Consider the following 18,252-nt stretch of genomic DNA (forward strand, 5'->3'; position numbering starts at 1 on the left):
TGTTGCAGATATAAAAGGTGCTTCCTCATCAGAATCTACCAACTGCACGAAAACGGGGAGCACGAGACAAAAAAACTGTGAACTTTTACTAACAAAAAAACAATATGTGCACGACAGCACCAGATGTATAAGTCAACTGGCGGCACAGTTGGACTTTACCGGGCCTGGATGCACAGAAGGTGGAGCTGCTGTCCTCACTGAAGTGCAGAACTAAAATCAGCATCTGCGTCCTGGTTGTGTGTGAGTCTGCCTCGCTTCCATCCTTCGTTAAGACACTCCGCTCACGCTGTTGTCCCACAAGGCTCATGGAATGGATAACCTCAACCATGATTACAAAGAAGTCTGTTTACAGCTTTTTATTGGCATAAACAAATCTGAAGATTTAAATTATTCGTCAGATATTTTTTGTTTTGTCTCTAAATTAAACTGGAGCCAGGCTTCAAGATGGGGTCAACAGGACTGGTGAATTCACTGGAGGTGGAACCCGTGTTCAGTGTCAAAAAACCTACTTAAGACAACCACATGACCTCTATACTTGGGAGTTAGACCCAGGCAACCCCTGCGAGGAGGGAATTATGGGTACTGGGCGTCTCTTTCTCCTCACGGCTGGATCTGGCGGGGCGGATGTCCGCGGGGCCACGTCAGGAGCCGGAGGAGGAGAGACGGGAACGGGACGCTTCTTTTTTGCCGGCGGGATGGGGCCGCAGCGTTGGCTGAGGATGCCCTGGGCCACGCTCTCCATGTCGTCCTCGGTCGTGCGCATGGCCTCCGCCATCTCCTTCTTGGTCTGGGTCACAAAGTTGGGGTCTTTCGCCAGAGAGGCCAGACCCCCGCTCACCAGAGCCTGGGGGAGAATGACAAATTCAAAGGAAATTTAGGGAGAGAAGCGACAAACATGGTTCAATCAAGGACGTAGCTCCAGTCCGGGAAGATCGCCTGTTGCTGAAAACAGCTGCTTATCATCTGTTCGTGGCAGATGTGAGGACATTTCCTGCTGATAACGGGGAAATCCATCAGGCACATGCTAGTCAGTCCCGCCTCTTCTCTTACCTCCTGGACGAGCTGGTCGGCGGCAGAACTGGAGCTCTGACTCTGGCTGTCCAGGTGGTCGGGCACATAAGGAAACTGCAGAGAGAATAACTGTGTTGCTCATATGAGCCTGTGACCACCACTCCCAACGGAGTGTGTGATGATCTCTTACCTGTGTTCTGTCCGTCCTCACCGTGAGATTCCAGGAGGGTGTGTCGTCTGAACAGAGACGTGATGAAGACATTTATATTCACGGACATGTGAACAGGCACTTAAATGTAAAGCCTGCTGACTTTAGCTGGACTCATTGTCAAACCTGTCTCTGCGTCTTCAACCGGATGATAAAATTCTCCCGGGCTGCCCTCTCTCTCAAGTGACAACCTGAAAAATACAGAAAGAGAAAAGCTCATCTATCGTTGGACAGGTCCTCGTCCTCGTCCTCGGTCAGCACATGCTTGGACTCACTCGGCGAAGGCGTTGTTGTTGCTGTTGTTTTTTGGTGCCGTCGGGGTGAAAAGATCAGCTTCGGGTTGGCTGTCGGAGAACTTGAGCGGCCGCTGGTTGGTCACGTGCTGCGGGTGCTCGTTGGCTGGATCGGAGGAGAACTCGTCCACACGGTGTCCGAACAGGCTGTGAGATCGCTACAAATGCAGGTACGAGCGGTGAGGTGATGCTGCCGAGCAGGCGCTGGGCATTGTTCAGATTTGAGGGCTTTTACGTGGTAAATGCCTTCTTCTCCCGCCTCCATCGCTCGGTCCATCTCCTCCTCATTCTGCAGGTCCCCTGAAATAGTTCTGTGCATCTCTGGAACCAGCTCATCATCGATGGCTCTCAGACCAGCCTGGAAATCAGAGCCAGTCCAGTCAGCACAAAAGATCACCCAGATAAGAAAACAGTTCCATAATCTGAATCTTCTTTGTATTTGTGATCTAAAAAAACATGCTCGCCTGGATCTCTGGGCCCGACGCGCTCTTCTTATTGGGGCGGTAGCCGTAGTACTCCTCCTGACACTTCAAGAACTTCCGGAAATGGTCCTGAAGAAGGAAGGTGGCGTAGAATTTCCCCACGGTCACCTCATCATCTGAAACCAGACACACCGTGGTGCTGTCAGACCTAAAAAATGATATTAATCATTTTCCAAAGTGAAAGTGTCGGTAATGTCACCTCCGATAGGGGGGATGACCTGATCCAGGAGTTTCATGCTGGTCCGTTTCCAGATCTGCTTTATGATGGCCCGCAGTTCCTCGTTGGCCTTCTCAAAGTTACCTGTTCAGAACAGTCCAGTGAATCTGTCAACTAACCATAAAAATCCAACAATGTGGATTTGTGTACCTTCGGTTTTGATCTTGAGAGCAGTCCGGACCAGAGCAAACAGGGTGGCGTTGAAGGTGACCGTACCGTCGCTGTTCAGAGGCATGTTCATACCGACCAGCCGCTACACACGGAGCGTTGTCAGAGCACCGAAAAACGCAAATCCAAATCTGCAAAGCATCCGAGCGTCTCTTTCACGGAGGCGCTCATTGTTGCATATGTACCTTGCATGCTGCTCGATGAGGACAGAATTTGCCGAAACCAAGCGGAGGCTGGATGCGCCGCAGCAAAGTGACCACGTCCAGGTGTTTAATTCTCCCCCTGTGAGGTCAGACAATCATCTGATCATGTAATGAAACGTCCACCAGGTGGAGAGCAACGTTCAGGCGTACGTGGCCTCGGGGTCATATTCTGCCCAGATCTTCTTAAACTCGTCCAGATGGTGTGGACCGAGGAGGGACCAGTCCCGCGTCAGGTAGTCAAAGTTGTCCATGATCACAGCGACAAACAGGTTCAGGATCTGGAGTGTGTGTGTGTGTGTGTGTGTGTGTGGAGGGGTAACAGAGAATGTCAGCCTGCGTCTCCCACACTGTTTCACTGTGAAATTGGGATGTTGCTCACCAGGAAGGCACACAGACAGTAGAAGCTCAGGAAGTAGATGACAGCAAAGTTGGACCCACAGGTGTATTCCTCTCCCGGCAGGAAGTCAGACTTGGGGTCGCACTTTTTTCCGTACATGGACGCCATCATGACCTCCTGCCAGTCCTCTCCAGTGGCACATCTGGGCATGATAACACAGAACTTAGCTCCACGTTGTAACCAATCGTATCCCAGCTAACAATCTTGGCGCACCGGAATAACATGAGAACAGCCTGAGGGAATGTCTGGAAGTTGTTGTTGCGGTGGATTTGGGTGCCGTCCAGTAAGGCCACCTTTCCAAATATCTAAAGGAGGGTGCAACACAAACGCAGGAATGTTGGAATGGTGCAGAATTATTCATTCATTCATACAGGAACAGGAAGTACCTGCATCCCGATGACAGCGTAGATAAAGAAGAGCATCACGATGAGCAGAGCAACATGAGGGAGCGCCTGCAGACAATACACCAGCACCGTCAAGAGAAAATAATACAGAAACGATGACAATGGACGCGAGAACAGAGACCTGGAAAGACTTGATGAAGGTCCACAGCAGGTTACGGATTCCCTCTGAGCGGTTGAGCAGCTTGACCAGACGCATGACACGGAAGAGTCGGAAGAACGTGATGGACACTGATGCATTTTCAGAGTCCTGAGTTTAAAAAAACAACAGGATTTGATGAAAAGAAAAATAAACAAGCTGCTTCTTTTCATACAGGCAAACTTTTGCTCACCGCGATGGCTTGCATGGGGTTTGTATCCTGCACCAATGAAGAGACGACACGATGTAAGTCCCATCGGCAGCGATGGATAACGTTATTGCATCATATATGAGGAGCTCAAAGCATACGTAGTATTATACACACATTTTTACTACACAAAACACAAGGAAAGGTTAACATTAGGGGCACTTTTTCACCTCTGAAGAGTTTACAAAGCCTCTAGAGCCTCTTAGTTGCAAAAAACTACATTAATATTAATTTGTAACTCATGCAAAAGGATACAGCCACACTGAAAATATCACAATTTTACTCCAGTGCACTCGTCATTAATCATTTTTAATGCATTAATGTGGCTGTATTCAGCGCCAGGGTCTTGTGGACTACTTGAGTTATACTGGAACATGAAGACCTCGAGGTGTTATCTTACACTGGGGTTAGACAGACAGACAGACAGACAGACAGACAGACAGACAGACAGACAGCAGAAAGACAGACAGTTTAGTGGAGATCACAGTGAAGTGCTCGCACAGCAAGGCTCATGCAGCACTGTGGTGCAGATCAGATATTTACAGCACAGCCATGGAGACAGTACAGTCCTCCACTGGAGGCCAGGGCAGTCTGTGGAGGACAGACAGACGAGTGAGCCCGTGGGGGGGGTCGGATGGATGGGGACAGAGAGAAGGGTGAGGAAGTCTATTACAAGCCGGTGTTTGTGCATGATAAAGGTGTGGCTGATGCACTGCAAAAGATGGCCGAACAAGGGCGGGACGGGGGAACGAATGAGCTTGTGTGTCGTTCATCACATCACATCCTCACTTTGTGCAGACAGAAATAAATGTTAATGGGATGGAGGTGTGGCATGTTGTTATCAGAGTGAGCCGTTTGGTTGGAAAAAAAGGATGCAGTGGGGAGGGTGGAGTGGGTGATGTCGGGTGGAGATGGGTGACAACAGTACTGACCACTTCCTGTGAGCTAGTACCAATCAGCTGTGGGGTCACAGTTATATTTTTCGGAGTCAGAGCATTGATCAAATCAGACAAATGAATTCACTTTTATCAGACGCCTCATCGAGTCGTCGGATGTTTTCATACGCAGCACCTGCGTCTGATATCAGGATCGAAACAGACTCACATCAACTTCGCTCAGGATGACATCCACCACGCTGCCAATGACGATGATGAAGTCAAAGACGTTCCAGGGGTCTCCAAAGTAACCCTGCAGGAAGAGGTGAGGACACATTGTTGACAGAAACCATTAAACTGACCACTAAAGGGTTATTTTTACCTTTATTTTGAAGGCCATGAGTTTGAGAATCATCTCCACGGTGAAGAGCACCGTGAAGATCAAGTTCAGCATGTCTGAGAGCTTGGTCACATGGTCCGACTGGTTGCAGTGCTGTTGCAAACGAAAACAAAGGTTAGAACCGGCGTAGCCGCAAATACTGACTATAGTCCGTGTTGTCGTGTACCTGCATGCCCAGACAGAGCGTGTTGAGCATAATCAGGAAGAACATGAGGTACTCGAAGTAGCAGGAGGTGACAATGTACCAGACTCTGTACTGGTAGGGATTTTTGGGGATGTAGCACCTCAGAGGACGAGCTTTCAGGGCATACTGCACACACTGACGCTGCGGGGGGGCAGGGGGCGGGTGAGAAGACATCAATTCAGTTTCTCAGTGTCCTGATCAATGAGCGGGGCCCCCTACCTGGTTCTTGTCCAGCTCACAGTCTTTATACTCCTGCTCACCCTGCTCCTGGAAAGTGACGATGACGAAGCCCACAAAGATGTTCATCATGAAGAAGGCGATGAGGATGATGTAGACGATGAAGAAGATGGACACATCCACACGATTGTTAAAGACGGGGCCCATGTCCTCTTTGTCTGAATCGATGGCCCGGTACAACAGCCTGGACACAAGCAATGAGATGAAAGGAGGACACCCGCGGGACTAAGATAGAATCAGGATCATTTGTGGAGATGAAATGTCAGCAGATGGAGCGATATGTTGCTTTTTCTACCCTCTCTGGCTCAGGATAATGTCATTATTTCCTCAACTCACTGTCAACATAATTAAATGATCCTGTCAAACAGACAGGATGGGAGCCGAATGGAAGGCAAACTCACTCCGGCCAGCCTTCAATTGTGGAAACAGTGAAGAGAGCGAGCATGCCGTAGAGCACGTTGTCAAAGTTGAAGTCGCTGTTGAGCCACATCCTCTCGGCCAGCACCGTGTCCTGAAGAGAATTCTCCATGTGCTTTAAGAAGAACCCCCTGAGAACAGACACAGAAGGCCCCCTCAGAAATAGCCTGCCAGTGCACAGGAATCCTGCGTGTGACTATAGTTTTCTTACTGGCATTCCTCATGGGTCACTTTGGATAAGTCTGTGCAGCTGTAGAATTTACCCTAAAGGAGGGGAGGTGGGGGGTTATTGAGGACTTTAATACCCTAGACCAGCAGGAGGGCTATAATTACAGCTGAATTGTCTGGAAATAACATACCAAAATGCTCACGTGGTGGTTTTATTCTCACTAACCTACCTTGAAGAGTTGGACTCCGATACAAGCGAACATGAAATTCAGCAGCATGGTGACCAGGACGATGTTGCCGATGGTTTTGATGGCCACGAACACGCACTGGACCACGTGCTGCCGTTACACAAAGGAGGCTCATTAAACATTGTGTTCTGCAGTGAAATATGCATCTGAGGTCTTTGTTCCATCCTTTAATGTTACTTTTTGGATTGTATTTGATCCCGTTACTCTAATGTTAAAGGCTAATCTGGTCGTTATTAAGAGTTTCGGCATCATTTTCTTGCGATTTGTTCAAGAGCCACAGTCCTACCTTCAACCCCTTGGCTCTGTTGATGGCTCTCAGAGGTCTCAGCACCCTCAGCACCCTGAGAATCTTCACCACGGAAATAGCGCTGGATCTGCATAAAAGACACAACCCAGCAGTCCATTTTATACGATTCTTGTTTTTGCATAGTGGGAGATCTGACGACTCACTCCATCCCCATAGAAAGCAGGGAGACCCCGACCACAATCAGATCCAGGATGTTGAAGGAGTTCCGGCAGAAGGAGCCCTTGTGCATGAATGCTCCATAAACTGTCATCTGTCAGGCAGAAACATGAAGTGCGACAAGATTATTAACCTGAATTAACAGGTGTCTACCTATTACATGAGCTCACGTCACCTTCAGAACGATCTCGATGGTGAAGACTGTGGTAAAAACAATGTCTGCATAAGCCAAAATCTGCAGGAACACCAAAATGATGCATCATTTTTAGTCCTTTGTTTCCAATGTGGATGAAGATCTGATCCTGGGTGGTTACCTGGTTCCTGTAGGATTTTGGGTCAATAGGGTCCTCAGCAGCCAGCGAGATGGAGGACAGCAGGATGAAGAGGAGGATTAAGTTTGTGAAGGATGAAGCATTTATGATCTTGTAACACAGCTTGCGGAACCTAGATGATAAAGAAAGATAAATATCAGCCTCTGTGGTTGAAATCGCTGTTCTGCTACCGTGATGATCCTCGGGTTGGGGCTTCTATTCATACTTGTTTTGAGGGCCAAAAATAAAAAAGGAGCTGGCTTCAGGCAATGGAACAGCTTCCTCCTTCAGCTGCAAGTCGGCCATTGGTCTGGGCCGAGGGCTGATGGGAATTTCAGGCTCTACTTCCTCATCATCTCCTACAGTTTAGGAGAAATGAGTAGTTAAAAATATTCCTTAATATCAGCAGTATTAGACACTGAAGAGGGATTTCTCTGTTTATGCTAACGTCCTTTAGGTTACCTGGGAAGTCATTAGGCGGGAACGGATCTTTCACTTCATTGACATTGGACTCAAACTCATCGATTTTGAGCTGACAAACAAACCAGCAATAGCATCATCATCATCATCATCATCAACAACAACAACAGCAAGAACAATAATGAATGCTAACTTTAGCTGTGGTGGGCATGCCCTCTATCTTGGCTCGTTGCTCTGCCAGTTTCTTTGCTATCCTCTCCCTCTCCTCGTCTGTCTTTTCTGGCATTTTGGACCTGAATAGTTCAGGGAAGAAAGGAATGGAGGAGAATTTGAGCTGAGCAGCATCTGAGAACCTGACATCATCATCTTGTATGATAACTCACCTGAGTAATTTTCTCCTCATTTTCTCCTCTGCCTTTTCTTTCTGAGCAGAAGTGAGACTCTCTGCTTCGGCCAGGTTGTCCACAGCGATGGCCAAGAACACGTTGAGGAGGATATCTGACAGCAGAGCTCAGGAAAACAAAATGATATGCTAATATCAGCACTGTGAACATGGTAGCATATTTAAATCAGTGTTTCAGTGTTATGTCCTTAAGACATGGTAAGGATACAGTTCCCACAGACAAAGAGGACGATAAAGTAGATGGAGACCAAGATGCCTGGAATCACAGGCCCTCCGTAAGCCATAATTCCATTATACATGATGTTTGTCCATTCCTCTCCTGTCAGGATCTGCAGGAAGTTCACACGTTTAAAAGGGTCCATGTTACGCTGCTCCCGCACACTCAGCCCGTACCTGAAACACACTGATGAGGGCCTGCGGGAAATTGTCAAAGTTGCTGCGCCTGGGTCTGTGATCAGAAAAGTTGAATTTGCCCCCAAACACCTGCATCCCCAGCAGCGAGAAAATGACAATGAAGAGGAAGAGGAGGAGGAGCAGAGAGGCGATGGAGCGCACGGAGTTCAGAAGAGAAGCCACGAGATTACTCAACGAGGTCCAGTACCTGTGAAAGCATTTAAAGTTGTTTAACACCATTAAATAAAACAACAGATTCATGCCACAACACGGCGGTGGAGAACTTACTTTGTGACCTTTAGGATCCTCAGCAATCGGATGCACCTAAGCACAGAGAACCCCAGCGGCGTCACGGCTCCAGCCGAGAACATGATCATCTCCAGGATTCCACACAGCACCACGAAGAAGTCAAAGCGGTTGAACAAGGACATGAAGTAAGCTCTGAGGCCCAGCGCGTACATCTTGATGAACATTTCGACGATGAAGAGCACCAGCAGCACACGACTGGCCACATCTGACAGGAAGGGGATGAAAAGATGGAACCAGAAACAAAGCTTATGGGGGGAAGGGGGGGGGGGGCTTGCATGTATTGACCTCTGACCTTGTAAGGAAGTGAGCCACTCAGGCTGGTGGTGGTGCTCTGTGGCTATGGTCAGAGTGTTGAGGAAGACCAGGAACATCACCAGCCAGTAAAAGCTCTTGGTTTTCACATACACCAGACACTTCATCCTGAAGAAACGATTCCAGCGACGGGCAAGACGACTGAAAAAAACGGGGAAACAAAACCAACTCAATAAGCCACGACTCCATGATCCGTAAAAATGTGCTAATTGCTTTCTGAAGGCCCACTAGTAGTAGATGATCCGGCTTTTGCCTTCCAGGCCGTAAAGACTGTCTGTGTCCGAGTCTCCGCTGGTTAAAGGCAGCAGTCCTGACAACAGAAGGACGTTGATTGGTTTAAAGGTTATACACGGAGGGAGGTGAGCTCAGCTGGTCCATGGCGCCGACCTTTTCCTTCACGGTCTGCATCCAGGACTTCAGCGTGAGTGATCCACTCCATGTAGCCGTGCAGGTCTTCATCCAGCTGCTGACGCTCTCGCAGCTTCTGGAACTCTCCACGTGACCGGGCCTTCTCTCGTTCTTTGGTAAACTCTCTGGGAGGAAGAGAAAAAGCAGGCCATGACTTTATAGAACCAAGATGTTTGCCACTGAAGGATGAGGAGAACAGCTGTCTTACCCACTGAGAACCCCCAGAACCAGGTTGAGTACAAAAAAAGAACCCAGCAGAATGAGAGGGACAAAGTAAAGCCAGGGCCATTCATTTCCGATGGCATCATTCACCTGGAAGTCAACATTGGAGTAAATATAAACAGCTCATGTTCACAACACCTGACATTTAGGGACTTGGTGTCAGAGGCGTTCGCAGACCCAGTAGAGTACTTTAGTCCACCCCTCCATGGTGATGCACTGGTAGACCGTCAGCATGGCGAAGCCGATGTTGTCAAAGTGCGTGATGCCGTTATTGGGCCCCTCCCAGCCGGGCCGACACTCAGACCCGTTGATGGTGCAGCGGCGTCCGTTGCCAGCCTGAGCGCAGGGTGCCGGCAGCTCACCTTCCGCCGTGGAGTAGATATCTGTGCACCAGAAAGAGACGAAACCGCTGATCTCAGAACCCACTATCGGAGACTGTAGTGTGGAAGGTTTGATGATACAAGCGTGTGGATCCGACTGTGTCCTTCAGACGTACTTGTGCCAGTGTAATAGCAGGTTTTGTGCATTTTGCATTTGAAAAGCTCCAGGCCCATGATGGCATATATGGTGACCAGCAGGAAGACGAGCAGGGCGATGTGCAGCAGCGGCAGCATGGCTTTGAGGATGGAGTTCATCACCACCTGCAGGCCTGAGAGCCAACAGTAAAATCAGCAGGTGTTGCTCTTAAAGGTTCACATATAATCAACTGATGCACTGTAACAGGCGCTTACTGGGGACTCCGGAGACGAGGCGTAAGGGCCGCAGCACCCTGAAGGCTCTCAGGGCCTTCATGTCAAACCCCCCGCCCTTCTCCAGTGGCACACCTGCTATCTTGTTGATGGTATCCAAGGCGAAGGTGAAGAGGCTGCAGGAAACATCACCAAGACATACAGCGAGGTGTGTACGGTGGATTACATACGGATAATGGACATTAGAATTCCAACTGACGTGCCCTAAGTGCTCCTGGGTGCAGTTGAATGAAACCCCAGGTCTCGTCTTACCCCATGAAAACGATGACAAAGTCCAGTATGTTCCAGCAGTTCCGCAAATAGGCGCCCTCGTGAAACACAAACCCATACGCCACTATCTTCAAGAAGCACTCTAATGTGAAAATAACCAAAAAGATATACTCCAAACTCTCCTGCAAAACAGGAAAAAAAGGAAATGAACACAAACCCCATGATGTATTTCACAGATTTTACATGATTTTCGTTGATTTCTGTGGTCAGATGTGGAAGCAGCTTAATGGGCGATGACTTTGGGATTTAAAATCCTATAATAGATTGAGATAATTGATGTCACTGTTATTAAACAAGCTCATTAGCTTTTATAACCTCTGTAGATTTAGCAGCTTTAGTCTGAGCCACCAGCCAGTCACGCTGTGATTAATGGAATGAAATGTGGATTTTAAAAAAATCACAATAGATATAAAGTTTTTTCTTACAAAGGCAACTTAAAATAATCTCCCTGGCCTCTTATTTTTATTGACTGATGTGCTAAATACAGAACTCCCACAAATGTTCTCCCACTGAGCAGAGTGAGTGAGCCGCTGCAGCGTTACAGCCCATTATTTAATGGGGGTATGAGCGTGGTTATATGAGGCGACGTTTGTGGCCCGTCCTGCGTCAGAGGGAGGGGACGCTGCCCCGGGCCGACCTACTTCTAAAAGGGAGGTGATGAAGATGATCGGCTCTCCTTACATCGCTCACCACTGAGGAATGGGTGAGGAGTAAGAAAGGTCCGGGAGCCGGCCAAAGCAAAGCTATCAGAGAACTGAGATCAGTTCTGGGCCCAGCTCCACGATGAGCTGCGAATCAATCAGATTAATTTAATACCAACAGCATTGATGTTGGTGTAGAAAATCACTGGTGTGACATATCGATGTCTGAGCTCCCGTCAGGAGTCGTGGACACAGAGATCCACATATCAAATCTCCAAAGTTTCAAAACACAGTTGATCAATAAAATCCCTTAAGAAGAAGAAGAACTTCTCACTCTCCCTCACTTCTTTCCCTCCCCAGGCAACAAGATATGTGAGACTGTCACTCCTCTCAATCAGAAAACACACGTAAAAATAGTGATCATCACTTGAATTTCTGGTAAGAATATTTGAATGTTATATAGTGAAATAGTGAGATCTGGTCAGAAAAGGTCACCTAAACAGAGTTTGAAGACAAATAATTAGCACTATGTTTGATGGCATGTTCTATCACAAAGACAGATGGACTTCCAAAAAAAGACCTGAGCTCCATCTGGGAGCATTTCAATGATGTTTAGCACTCAGCAGACCAGCTGAAGCTCAGCTCAAATCAGTCGCACACACACGCAGACGTGCGCAGAACTATGATCCCACAAAACGTGAGGGGGGTTTCTTCTTGATGTCTGAAGTGAAGTGTGTCTTTTTCACACTCACCAGGCTTGCATTGGTGTTATTACTGTCTTCTTCAGGCATGGGCAAGAACACAGCTAAAGCCACACAGTTTGCAAAGATGGTCAACAGGATGATAATCTCAAAGGCTCTGGAGGGGGGAGTCAGGGTCGTAATGGAAATGGATGAACACGTGGCAGACCATCAAAAAAAATCTCATCCGTCTGTTTGGGGGTTGTTGTTGGTAAAATAAAGTCATGAACCTCATCTTGATATCAGCTAATCGAGCAGCCAGCAAATGTGGACCCCCTGTAACCCTGCCTGCTGTGCTACGCCATTCTCGCCAGTAGAGGGCGCTGCATGTGAATTCCCCTGCCAGCTCAGCATCATGTCCACTTGTGATGCCAGGAGACAGCTGCACAGCCCAAGAATAAGCCCCGACCATTTAAACACAGACAGCTCACCGGGAAAAGATAGCTCTGCTGCCAGTATTGACACATTCTAGCAACCATGGATTATAGTTTAGATCACTTCACTTCAACTTTATTTGGTTACAAAATCAAAGAAAATGACTTAATGGCTTTAAAAACAACAACCCAAAAACACGGACTCAGACAAATGATGACTAAATGTAATCAGTTCTATGATACACTGGATTCCCTATGGGGACTATAAGATCACTGAGGACACTGAAGCCTCCGACAGTAGCAGCGTTTCAGAGCATTTCCATATTAATTGCTGCTGTAAAGGCTCTGAAGGCCAGATCCCAGAACAGGTTCAGTCAGCCAGGACATGAACTTTAGATAAAAAGCTTAAGGTAAGAACACAAAGCCTGTAGACTTGACTTTTAGGTGGGGCTGATACATATCAGATGCTTTAACACTCTGAGGAGGGTCTTAGCACAGATCTGATCTGCTTACCGCACTCCTCACCTGGCTGATCCTTCACTGGGGCACACAACTGCTAACAAGGGTTAACAGGGTTAACGGTGCTTCTGATACTCAAAATACTTCACATAAACCGGACATAAAGGATACTTCCACTCCACGATGTTGATGCAGGCCTTGCGGAAGGGATTTTTGAGGGTGAAGAAGAAGAGGGACCTTGTTGGTCGAGGGTTGCCCCCCGTGGCCTGAAGCTTCTTCAGCTTCTCCTTCTGCTTCCTCTTCAGCTCCTCTTCATTCATGATGACCGGCTTTGCCGGATCTCCGTTGGTCGCCATCTCGAAGCCTCCACCTGAGACGAGCTTCCAAGGTGAATCCACTCACAGAATAATCCCAAACTGAGGCTCCGACGGCCCCCCTTTGCCAATCACTCCACTGGGATCCAGGCCTGCTTGTCCTGTGCACGTTCCTGTACCACCCTCTTTCTCCTCTTCACCTCACCCTCTGACTCTCTGTCCCTCACCACAGTCACAGACCTCTTCTAGGGACTCAAGGCCTGTGACAGAAAAAGCCTCCTCAGCAGGGGAAATAACAGCAGAGGGTCTGGAGGAGCAGTTGGCCCTGCTCTGGTTTAAATTTAGAGCATGATCCACTGGCAGGCCATGCTTGGGGATGGGCACACTGGTGGGCCTGCAGGGATGGAGGGTAGAAGACTGGAGAAATGAGCAGAAAAAACCCAAACAAACTATCTGGCAGTGTGTCAGAATATCGCTGTGCTCAGTTACTGATCGGTGGTATTAAGTCAGCAAGTACACAGCATCGAAGCATATTATCGCATTCATTGAATACATGTATATGAAACGTATACATTTGATTTGATACATGTCATTTAGTTGAATATTATTATAGGATTACAAACAGGCATTCCCTATGTGACAATAATAAAAGTGTAAGTTGTGATGTGAAATGTTACAGACAGTACAGGCTAGTCTTTAATCTGTTTTCAATAAAAATGATATTACAAAAAACTGTTACACATAATTTGGAGCCATCAGATGAAATTCGCTAAATGATAATCCTGAATATATGTGTAACTTATGTATGAATCATTATTTTTCCTTTAATACAAGTTGGTTTTGCAGTATTAACGCTACAAGAGTGCGTGTGCGCTCGCGCGTAGTTAACGCTAGAGTTAAAATGTCGTGTACTGTTCCGCCATCTAGTGGTCATGAGTAGTAGCGCCTGGTACTGCAGCAGAGATGAAGGCTTTATCACAGAAATCCTGCACAATTTTGGAACATTTGGTTTATTTCTCATCAAGCCGAAAGTGTAGCCATACGTAGTACAATTCTTCTTCAAAATCTGACATGAACAGAACAGCTAATCACGCGATAATAAATAATACTTAAATCAATCACAAACACTGATCACAGAAACCCATAGCAACAGGCAGGGCGACCTTCCTTCTCATATTTAACCCCTTCGACAGGTTCTTTCAGTAGTAATATGCACATCAGAATTCATTCTTGCATTGAGATATACTGTATGAGTGAAGCATCAACTGTTACAGTCGATGATATAACGAGCAGTGGTAGACATTTGATTTAACTGGAATTAAAACCTCACAATTCCAATTTCAGGATTTCCTTTCAAATCAAGTCATTATCTTTAGACAGTCACATTTTATAGGCAATTGATTTTCCACGGTGTATCATCAGACTGAGAGAAGTGCTAATATTCCCGGGCCAAAACTTTGCTGGAGTTTGCAGGACCAGATCCACACAAGGGCAAAAGAAAAAGGCACATATAGGGATTTTAAACTGTCAGCGCTTTTCAGTGACAGCATAATTAACCTCCAATAGCAGCTATACTGAGATTACCTTGAAATGTGCAACACTACTAAATTCACAGGTGGGGTGCAATTTGTAGGCAGGCTAAAAGTTAAACAGCGCTAAACCTCCACTCACACACTTCGATTTACCTCTTCACATTACATTCACAAGCTGCTAATAAAACTGACAAAATGGTTAAAGTAATGTATTCAGCGTGAAAAATAGAGATTAGAGTGCACGAGACAATCACCCGCTTTATCGTAGACTGTTCACACGAATAATTATACAATTGGAATGAGTCAAATTCAAGATACGTAGTTGGTTGGTTTTGTTAAAGGATGATGTTCACAATGGTGCAAAATAGTTAAAAGTGATCTTGGCAAAGAGCTGCTGGAGCACCAGCGGTTAGCAGGACTAGAACAAGCTCTAATGCTGAATAAGACTTCGCTCATGGCCATCATCTCATGTCCTGTACATACCGGATATAATCTCAGAAGCTTGTATCGTCTACTCTTTGGCTTGAATATTTTTAGTTACTTTTATGTTCCAGAAAAAAATGAAAACTCACTATATGCGTGAGACGAAATACCAATTGCACAGGTACAGCAAGCAACTCAACTCAAGTGTAATGTACGAAAAAAAATGACGATTTCTAAGACTGAATATAATTTATGAGGAAAACTGTGAACTCAAACATCAAGGAGGAAAAAAAACCTTCAGATCTTTCACAGAACCACATTATTTATAGGCTCATTGTTGCAACAACACTATGTGTAAATGTGTGACATCATCTGCAAATGCACAGTGACATGTGGGAATGTGCACACAATTTTGGAAACCCGTGTTCAGGATTAAAGTGTGTGCCCACTTGTAAATGTGCAATAAAATCTGCAGATGTGAACACCGAGATATATGTGGAGACAAATGTGTGTATGTGCACGGATACTGATGGCTGAGAAGCTGGAGCATTTTAGCTGTAGAGGCCAAACTTTACAGCTAAATCACCAGTTCCAGGGGGAGAGGCCTGTGAGCAGCCAGTCACATGACCCCCTGACCTGCAACGGATGATATTTCTGTAATGTTTAGCCTTTACAGCCAAATACTTTGACCTTTCAGTCGCTAATAAACGTGCAAATGCACTCATTTGTCTACACATACAGCCCGATCTTCACATTTGGGGAATTTTTAAAAAACTTTTACAAGTGGGCGCACACTTTAATTATGAATACGTTTGCAAATTTGTGCGTACAATTCCAAATCTCCCAACACATTTGCAGATTGTGCCACACATTTACAAGTAATCTTGCTACAACAACAATCCTACAAAAAAAGGTGTGCCCTTCAACAGAATCGGCGTGTACTTTGTAAAATAATTGAAGAAAACAAGTGCAGCTGAAAGTGGTTGTGTGGTGGGTGCATGATGAGGGGGAGAACAAGCACGTGGACAGCAGGAAATCTAGTCTTGAAGCCAACTTATTTGAGGTGTTCTCCTTACCAGCAACATATTTTTTTAACCCAGATGTTTTGGAATTGACCGACCATCTTCCTAGATGAGCAGAACGGAATAGTGAGGGAATGCTTGTTTGGGGGAGCGGTGCAGGGCAAAGGCAGAGCTGGTGGCAGCAGAAGAGCACTGAGCCCAGACAGGTTGCTTTCTCTACACCTCAGGTCACCTCTCGAGTTTAACTCAGCATTTTGTGGCGGTCAAAGACAGTCTTGCGTTGCTCCTGGACCTGCTTCTTCCAGCGCTGCTGAGCGCCTTCGACCCGCTCCAGGACCGTGTTTCCTCTCGCCGGGTCGCCGCTCATTTGTGGTTGTATGTCCTGAGAGTAAGCAAACACAGACGCACGCATTGATTCAATACAATGATATTAATCCCAGTTTGAAATAAACACACGTATAAAACGGCACTTACTTCAGAGTCCTCCTCATTGTGCAGCGTTTGGGCGAGTGGGTCAGGCTTGCGAATCAGAGGGTCCACCAGAAGCAGGAAGAGCATGTAGAGCAGCAGCGCACCAACAACAGACAGGAAAATGATGATGGTCACCTGCAACGCACAGCACTTTAATCGGCTTCCATTTTTAAATTTGCCGTCCAAAATCGGCGCTAAAGTCAGCAGTACCCTGATAGTGTTGGTGCTTCTTTCCTCGTACTTGCACTCGCACAACAGGCAGTAAGCCTCCACGTCATTTCCTGGGACTGGCATGGGGTCCACAACATGGAGGCAGTTACTGCAGGGGTGGGGGGTAAAATAATAGTTGTGATGCAAATTCAGACAAGTGCCAGGAGGACGTCATAGTTAAAGACGTACACTATTACTTACCAGTCCTTCTGTGTGAAATTTCTGTTATAAATGTGGCCGCTGATGTTTCTGTAGGGTGGGCAGATGCATTTGCAGCGAACATCATCGAAGCTCTGCAGATTAAAGAGGCGTCATAGTGGAGTTGAACAATGCGGCTGTCAGCACCACACAAAGTTCACCCAAACCCTCTCTAAAATAACCAAAATACAATAATGACGTTTCACTTTTTATGTGTTTGACTGAAGCTCGTTTAGTCGATTGGTAAAGCAGAAACTTTTCCCAATGTCTCCATTTGCTCTTGAGTGGAAATCGATTGAATATTAGATTCCAGACAGAATTTATGACATGCGTTTTTAAGATATAAGGAAGACATTTAGCTCACAGTTGTATGAATATAACTTGTGAGGTCTATACACACCTTTGCCTGTGTCACACCAACATTATCCAGCAGAAACAGGGTCATTAAAGCGAATGCGGCCAACATCCACAGTCCCTCCCTGTCGGACGGCATTTTACCGCAGTCAAAACACCGACAAGACGATCCCCTGTAAAGTGCTCCAACGCGGGGCTAAACGGAGGCTTTGCAGTTAGCAAGACAGCCGTGAAACAAAAGACATGAATATGGAAACAACAAAAAAAAAGAGTGGAACTAAACAACGAAGGTTATGCGTATGACTGATCTGACTTTGGACTTCCGGGTTGTGATCGCGCGAGTTACAATCAAAACATGTGTCGACACTGCCACCTACCGGACATAAATACAACAACAGAAACTCAAAACGTAAACCTTTATTTATTGTTCAAAATCTTGATCACACTGAAGATCCCAGTGTTACTAATATTATTAATGCAGCAATACTACAATTATACAAAAACTATTATATAGTATACCTGTAATGTAATGATATATATACTTATATATTCTAATAAAAATGTAGGTAATATTAGGCCTATAAGTTATTTTATTGTAAATATACATGTGTACACATAGTGTTATTTGTTCCTTTTATTTTCAAACTTTATATCCATTTAATTCCCCATTGTAAAAGGGAAAATGACAGATTATTCCCAAACTCACAGGTCACAGGCCAAACATTTTTTTAGACCAAAAACATTACCTAATCTTGCGCCCATTGGTCTTTTTATTTTATTTTTTTTTTTTTAACTTGAAATGGTTGAATCTTGTTGGTTTACATAGTTTAAACAAAGGTTGTGTCAGTGATTGAGGTTACGCAGAGGGAAGGCGCTCTCCCTTCACACTGACATCATAGCTCATTATAGAAATAACCTGTAGTCTCAATTGATCTTTCTGACCACCGACTTAAGTGGTTCCTGCTAAATTACTGAGGCATGGATTACTACAGCTTATT

The 18,252-nt window shown here is 46.1% G+C and overlaps 2 protein-coding genes across 2 annotated transcripts; both read right to left on the reverse strand.

Moving 5' to 3' along the window:
* Window positions 1-341: 341 nt before the first annotated feature.
* On the reverse strand, window positions 342-13,461 carry LOC101065120 (dihydropyridine-sensitive L-type skeletal muscle calcium channel subunit alpha-1). Its single transcript, XM_029833260.1, has 45 exons — window positions 12,902-13,461; window positions 11,910-12,015; window positions 10,499-10,638; window positions 10,229-10,362; window positions 9,994-10,146; window positions 9,675-9,880; window positions 9,484-9,587; window positions 9,255-9,400; window positions 9,096-9,177; window positions 8,848-9,008; window positions 8,535-8,760; window positions 8,247-8,454; window positions 8,062-8,182; window positions 7,834-7,948; window positions 7,644-7,743; window positions 7,493-7,562; window positions 7,257-7,389; window positions 7,034-7,163; window positions 6,895-6,954; window positions 6,707-6,813; window positions 6,543-6,630; window positions 6,239-6,346; window positions 6,052-6,104; window positions 5,825-5,971; window positions 5,406-5,607; window positions 5,169-5,327; window positions 4,985-5,095; window positions 4,832-4,915; window positions 4,271-4,318; window positions 3,713-3,739; window positions 3,505-3,630; window positions 3,366-3,431; window positions 3,193-3,284; window positions 2,962-3,121; window positions 2,733-2,860; window positions 2,565-2,661; window positions 2,362-2,464; window positions 2,194-2,295; window positions 1,977-2,110; window positions 1,748-1,870; window positions 1,495-1,670; window positions 1,346-1,410; window positions 1,202-1,248; window positions 1,051-1,125; window positions 342-844 (listed from the first exon to the last, which is right to left on the reverse strand). Exons 1-45 carry the CDS (start codon window positions 13,084-13,086, stop codon window positions 530-532), a joined length of 5,523 nt encoding a protein of 1,840 aa, XP_029689120.1. The 5' UTR covers window positions 13,087-13,461; the 3' UTR covers window positions 342-529.
* Window positions 13,462-14,395: 934 nt separating this feature from the next.
* tmem9 (transmembrane protein 9) lies at window positions 14,396-17,594 on the reverse strand. The gene is made up of 5 exons (XM_003963176.3): window positions 17,301-17,594; window positions 16,904-16,995; window positions 16,703-16,811; window positions 16,496-16,627; window positions 14,396-16,403 (listed from the first exon to the last, which is right to left on the reverse strand). The coding sequence occupies exons 1-5, from the start codon at window positions 17,391-17,393 to the stop codon at window positions 16,263-16,265; spliced, it is 567 nt and encodes a 188-aa protein (XP_003963225.1). The 5' UTR covers window positions 17,394-17,594; the 3' UTR covers window positions 14,396-16,262.
* Between the last annotated feature and the right edge of the window lie 658 nt (window positions 17,595-18,252).

The sequence above is a fragment of the Takifugu rubripes genome, chromosome 3 (assembly GCF_901000725.2).
Source record: "Takifugu rubripes chromosome 3, fTakRub1.2, whole genome shotgun sequence".
Taxonomy (NCBI): Eukaryota; Metazoa; Chordata; class Actinopteri; order Tetraodontiformes; family Tetraodontidae; genus Takifugu; species Takifugu rubripes.

What these genes read in the sequence shown, in the direction of transcription:
- tmem9 (XM_003963176.3), bottom strand. Translation starts at nt 17,393, where the DNA reads ATGCCGTCCGACAGGGAGGGACTGTGGATGTTGGCCGCATTCGCTTTA. An exon ending in TTGGTGTGACACAGGCAAAG is followed by an intron (nt 16,996 to 17,300) that starts GTGTGTATAGAC and finishes TTTAATCTGCAG; the next exon opens with AGCTTCGATGATGTTCGCTG. An exon ending in ACAATGAGGAGGACTCTGAA is followed by an intron (nt 16,404 to 16,495) that starts GTAAGTGCCGTT and finishes GCTTACTCTCAG; the next exon opens with GACATACAACCACAAATGAG.
- LOC101065120 (XM_029833260.1), bottom strand. Translation starts at nt 13,086, where the DNA reads ATGGCGACCAACGGAGATCCGGCAAAGCCGGTCATCATGAATGAAGAG. An exon ending in ATGAGGAGAAAATTACTCAG is followed by an intron (nt 7,744 to 7,833) that starts GTGAGTTATCAT and finishes TGAACTATTCAG; the next exon opens with GTCCAAAATGCCAGAAAAGA. An exon ending in TCATGGCCTTCAAAATAAAG is followed by an intron (nt 4,916 to 4,984) that starts GTAAAAATAACC and finishes CTCTTCCTGCAG; the next exon opens with GGTTACTTTGGAGACCCCTG.